Source organism: Juglans regia, chromosome 14 (genome assembly GCF_001411555.2).
Source record: "Juglans regia cultivar Chandler chromosome 14, Walnut 2.0, whole genome shotgun sequence".
Taxonomy (NCBI): Eukaryota; Viridiplantae; Streptophyta; class Magnoliopsida; order Fagales; family Juglandaceae; genus Juglans; species Juglans regia.
Genome location: NC_049914.1, coordinates 26330771 through 26337137, shown reverse-complemented (window position 1 = coordinate 26337137; position 6367 = coordinate 26330771). Strand labels below are relative to the sequence as shown.

The 6367-nt window shown below is 30.9% G+C and overlaps 1 protein-coding gene across 1 annotated transcript; it reads left to right on the top strand.

Moving 5' to 3' along the window:
• The first annotated feature begins 635 nt into the window (after positions 1-635).
• LOC109016385 (beta-glucosidase 24-like) lies at positions 636-5416 on the top strand. The gene is made up of 13 exons (XM_035685533.1): positions 636-838; positions 959-1028; positions 2058-2116; positions 2672-2747; positions 3010-3087; positions 3212-3299; positions 3390-3645; positions 3789-3904; positions 4050-4267; positions 4394-4425; positions 4551-4653; positions 4804-4912; positions 5022-5416. Exons 1-13 carry the CDS (start codon positions 668-670, stop codon positions 5191-5193), a joined length of 1548 nt encoding a protein of 515 aa, XP_035541426.1. The 5' UTR covers positions 636-667; the 3' UTR covers positions 5194-5416.
• Positions 5417-6367: the final 951 nt, after the last annotated feature.

Below are 6367 nucleotides of genomic sequence, written 5' to 3'. Positions count from 1 at the left end.
ACATATATGATATATAATTGGTTACTGTCACTTATAGACGTGCTTCTAAAAAAGTACACATTGTATTATTATGAGCTTATGAGCAGATACATTTAGGCGCGATTTAAATAGTGAGATGATTTGATATGATTTTAGATGAAAGTTGAAAATTAAATAAAATATTGTTAAAATATTATTTTTCAATTTTTATTATTTTAAGATTTAAAAATGTTAAAATTGTTTATTATATTTTGTGTGTGAATTTGAAAAAACTGTAATGATAAGATTAGATTGAATGAAATATTTTAACTATCCAAAATGATAGCCCTAATATTCCAATAACTGGAAACTATATATGGATTACTTTTTATCATATGAATAATAATCAAGCTATCCCATATATATATATATATATATATATATATATATATAACTTAATTAGGATGGATTTTACACAACGACGTACGTGCAGCTAGCATATAGCGTTATTTTATTTTTTTAGATGTATGGGTAAAAACAGTGAAAAACTTTTTATTTTTATTTTTTTATTTTATAACTTTATAACTGAAATCACTACTAAATAACGAGTAGATAAAAGAAAGAAAAAAGCTACATATGACCTCGGTGCTCCCTATATAAAGCCCCCTGAGTTGCACCCAAAGATCACCATTCGCCAAATCTCCTAAACATGGCATCGAAAGGCCACATATTCCTAGGCCTCCTTGTTCTTCTTGGCTCATTCATCAGTTACAGCAATGCTGCTTCTGCTGCTTTGTCCCCTTCCTACAAAATCTCTTCTTTCAACCGAAGCAGTTTCCCCTCAGATTTCTATTTCGGGGCTGCATCAGCTTCTTACCAGGTATAAGCCCATGGTTTCAATATACATGTTTAATTAGGTATCCTCGGGATTGATTTTTTGTCCAAAATTCTTTGAGAATATTTGATAGACATGCTCTAACGACTCGTGTTTAAATTCTAGTATGAAGGTGCAGTAAAGGAAGGTGATAGAAAACCAAGTATGTGGGATTATTACTCCCACAAATATCCAGGTCTCGCTCTCTCTTCACTTCTGTGGAAGACGCTTGAAAATGGGTGTATGATCTGAAGGAGATCATTATAAAATAAAGAACAATCTTATTATTATTATTATTATTATTATTTTATCTTGAATTTTATCATATATATGATCCTGTGCGCTTTATAGTACTAGATCATGATATGATACATTTTAACTTGTTCCAAAATTCAACTACTAATTAAAATGGAATATCACTTTAAAGATAATGCATCAATTGCATGGTATATATGATTAAGGATGAAAATATTTAAGATAAAACAACGTATTCCTAAAATAAAAACGCTTTACCACATAGTTACGGCATCAAGCCATTAGTTAACTCTATTTACAAATAAAAACATCAAGTTTCTTTCATAAGATCATTCGAATAATGACTCTAATATTCTATCAACTCTTTGGGCTCTAACAATAGAAAATAGTAATAACTACAAGCTGGATATATATATATATATATATATATATATATATGATATATTATTTGAACTTGTATTTGAGTTGGAATTGTAGTTATTAGAACTCCATACCCAAAAAGTTGAGAATAGAATTTGGAAGTGAGAATGAATCAAGATCGAAGTTTGTGGTTCAATAGCAAGCATATATATATATATATATATATATATAATATACAATAATATATATATATATTCATAAGATACATAATATACATACACTTGTCGGCATATTGATCAGTAAATTCAATCTACCTTGAAGACAGAATAATATAATGAATTACTTACCCCGAGTGGTGGTCGACTTGATTCGCTCTTCGAATTAATTGGGTCGTGCTTTAGGAGACATGAACTTCCTTGAACTTTTGTATGCACAAGGCCAAACCCTAAAGAATTGTACAAGTACTTTTACTCTGTACTAGTACTTGTCATCATTACAGAAAAGAAAAGAACAAAGTTTTGATCTGCATATTGTTCATTAACTTGCTCAAAATAGCGGATCGCAAACATTTACATCTTCTGAATGTAAGATCTATTTGAACTTAATGCAGAGAAGATAACAGATGGTAGTAATGGAGATGTAGCCATCGATCAGTATCATCGCTACAAGGTATGCCTTTTTCCCCTCTCTACAAAAAAAAAAAAGAAAAAAAAAAAGAAGCTTATATGTAATCAGTTATACGCTACAAAATTACTATTTATTCTAAAAAAAGTAAACTTATTTTTATCGTAAATAATCACTCTGCGAGAGAGTGGATATATTCTATATTATATATGTATATTATATATTATTATCAGATGTATGTTTTTTTTTTATCTGATACTGCTTTGAGAAGGCAGAAATATTATTATTATTTACAAATTAGAGTGTCGGTTTCAGGAACGCGGACATCTTTTCCAAAAAAAAGAAACGACATCTGATCATAAAGAAAAATTATTTATATAAGCCTGTAGCCGCATGACATTAAGTATTGAGTTAAAAAAAAAAAATTATTATGTGAAGTGTGCTCCGACTACGTGCTGATGTATAGCCATTCGATCATAAATTATTATTATCTTGAGAAACGGCTTAAAAATATCTTGAAAAACGTGAAATTAATGCCTTCATAAAAGTTCGATAACAATTTTTTCTTTCTTTTATTATTATTATTATTATATGTTATAGGAAGACGTTGCGATTCTAAAGGACATGGGTGGAGATTCATACAGGTTCTCAATCGCATGGGTCCGAATCTTACCAAGTATGATTCTCATCGATCTGCATAAATTAATTATCATTTATCCAATTTTAATGGCCTTTTTATAATATATATTTCCTGAATTTCCGGGATGAAAATTCAGACAATATATATTATAAAAAGGCCATTAAAATTGGATAAATGATAATTATTATACATGAATATCAATGGAGCTAGGTTGGAAATTTGGAATTCGATATTATAGCTTTTTTGAGCCTTCAATTAATATTATTAATTAATGGTAACAATTTCATGTTATTTTCAGCTGGAAAGCTTAAGGATGGCGTGAACGCGGAAGGAGTCGCATACTACAACAGACTCATCGATGAGCTCATAGCCCAAGGTCATGATCATGATTTAATCCAATATATAAATAGTTCTAACATATATATATATATATAAATTAATTATCATAAGCTTAAAGTGCTAATCTGTGGTGTTTTCTATATATAATTGAATGAATGCAGGTCTTACACCCTTTGCGACAATCTTTCACTGGGATATTCCCCAAACTTTAGAAGAAGAGTATGGTGGTTTCCTAAGTGAAAAAGTTGTGTAAGCGACTAATTATAAACTCTATAAATATATGTGTGTGTGTGTGTAGAGATGCGTGTCATGTATTGATACATATATTATTATATTCAGGCCTGATTTCCAGGACTTCGCGGAAGTTTGTTACAAGGAGTTTGGCGATAGGGTAAAGCATTGGATCACACTAAATGAGCCATGGACGTACAGCAATGGTGGATACGCACAAGGGATATTAGCACCTTTCCGATGTTCCTCCTTTTATAATCCGAATTGCACCGGTGGGGATTCCGGCGTCGAGCCTTATGTGGTTTCCCATAACCTTCTTCTTGCTCATGCTCATGCTGTTGAAGTGTACAAGACCAAATATCAGGTACGTACCACTAATTCTTCTCCATCTTTACCATATGTATACATTTTTATATACCCTATAATATTCAATCTTTGCATTTCCGGTAGAATATTGTGATCTTAACCAAATCATGATGTTCACTATATATATATATATATGTTCAGGCATCTCAAAAAGGGGTTATCGGGATAACCCACGTGTGCTACTGGATGGAGCCATACTCTAACTCAGCCGAAGACCATAACGCCTCGTTACGTGCCCTTGATTTTATGTGCGGATGGTAAGTTCTGCATTCATGCATGCCTGCTAGCTTGAGGGTTTTCAAGTATAAATCAGCATGCAGTACTCATTGAAATGATCCATAGATATATATATATATATATATATATATATGGTTTATTAAATCATGTATAATATTAATGCAGGTTCATGGACCCTATGACAACTGGTGACTATCCAGCAAGCATGAGATCTCTGGTTGGATCGCGTTTACCCACTTTCACTGCAAATCAATCGGCGATGATTAAAGGCGCATATGATTTTGTCGGATTGAATTACTATACAGCTAATTATGCTGCCTACGCACCTTCATATCAACATGTCAACAAATCCTACATGACAGATGGTCTTGTTAATCAAACAAGTGCGTACTACAAATTCCACGTTTTTAATTACTGATTTTATAAGTTTAATTAATTTCTAATTAGTTATAATCTACTACATAGTACTAACTAATAAACCATCATGTTTTTTTCACTGTGCATTGCAGCTTCTCGCAATGGAGTCCTCATTGGTCCAGCGGTATATCTATATATATATATATATGTGTGTGTGTGTGTTATAAATAAAACGACATTTCTTTTTAGTTATATTGAATAATAATAATATTATTATTATTGATCATATCGATCTTATTAAAATCGCAGACTGGTTCCCCTTGGCTCAAAATTTATCCTAAAGGACTTCGTGATCTTTTGAACTACTTCAAGTATAAGTACAATGATCCGGAGATTTATATCACTGAGAATGGTATCTCTCAGCTCATAGCTCTCTGCATGTTTTTTTTTTCTTTTAATTTTTTCTCGCCTATTAATTAAAGGCAATTAATGAAATATTGGGAAAATTAAAGTGATGTCCATTTGAATCTAATCAAGTGAAACCCTATATATGTTATTGTAGGAGTTTCTGAGGTCAATAACGAAACCTTATCGCTTGAAGAATCTCTTGTGGACAGCCAAAGAGTCGAATATTATTATGGCCATCTTTCCTATCTTAACAAGTCAATTGGGTAAGTGCTTTTTCATGGTAAATATATAGTTCTGATCATCTGATCCACCACCTTCTCTCGTACAAAAAGTTGAAATTTTTTGATATTTATATGTCCTTTTCATGAACAGGGACGGTGTGAAGGTGAAGGGATACTTCGCTTGGTCTCTCATGGACAACTATGAATGGAGCTCGGGTTATACAGTTCGTTTTGGCCTCTATTATATAGATTATAACCATAACCTGACAAGGCACGCTAAAGTATCGGCCAATTGGTTCAAGAACTTCCTACTAGCTAGCTAGCTGAAGATCATGCTCGATCGTATCGGACTGTGAAAATGGTTCCATCTATGTAATTGCTCTCTAAATAATGTCCTCATAAGTACCTTTGTGTACGGACTCAAATGCTTGTTAAATAATAAAGCGCTTTATGCCTACGCGATGAAAAAAAAAAGGTCTAAGAAATGAGTACAGGCATAGTCTGCCGGCCTTTCTTGTTATGATCGCTTTGTCTAATTTTGCCATAGTTCACATCTTCTGAATTTTACTTATAAATTATGAATGATTAAAGTTTTCACAAGCGTACGTACGTTGATGACCACGCGTACGTTCGTCTTCATGGAGTAGTTTTATAATTTTTTCCATACAACAAAGATAATGGAAGAAGTGATATAGATAGTGAGAATAATATTATTGGAATATTATTATAAGAAATTATTTATTGTGATTAATTTTTTTAATGACTATTTTCAGTTAAATTAAATTTATTTTCTTTATAAATAATCATTCTTATTATAAATAATTCATCACAAATATTATTTTTGAAATGTTAATAGAGATTAATTAATATATATATATATATGTCAGAGAAAGTACTCTATGAGATAAGATTGTGGGTGAGATAATTATAAATGTCTACGTGTTGTTGTATATAAACCATAGCTTAAAAGCACTGGCATTGGATTTATCAAATTCATCTTTAAAATTTGATGAAAAGTACATGTTTTCCATATATCTAAAATCTCCTTATCCATAACTCCACATTGGATTAGTCATTGGATTCATCAAAATAATAATATAATATTATTTTTTTAATAATATTATTTTTTATTTTTTATAATATATTTTACAATTACACTAATATATGTTAATTAATAATTTAATTTGATACTTAAATTATTTTTTTTGAATTAATTTTTTTTCTCAACCTAATTATCCAACAAACATATTTTGACAACCATTCTTCTACCCAACAATCATATATAGAATTTATCAACACATTTACAATTCTTTCATCCAACAAACATATTACCAATATTTCTTCTACACAATTGTCATATCTAAAATTCTTGAAACTAACAAACACTTCCACAAACACTTATTCTCTACCTAAATATCACATCTACAAGAAAGTGGATGCATCAGGATGCTTTGGGCTGGCTTCAGGTTTTGACTCAGATAACTTGGAAAACATAAG

Excerpts from the sequence above, each read along its gene's own strand:
- LOC109016385 (XM_035685533.1), top strand. The coding sequence starts at position 668 with ATGGCATCGAAAGGCCACATATTCCTAGGCCTCCTTGTTCTTCTTGGC. Across the intron at positions 1,029-2,057 it reads TTACTCCCACAAATATCCAG|AGAAGATAACAGATGGTAGT; the intron begins GTCTCGCTCTCT and ends AACTTAATGCAG. Across the intron at positions 3,300-3,389 it reads TTCCTAAGTGAAAAAGTTGT|GCCTGATTTCCAGGACTTCG; the intron begins GTAAGCGACTAA and ends TATTATATTCAG.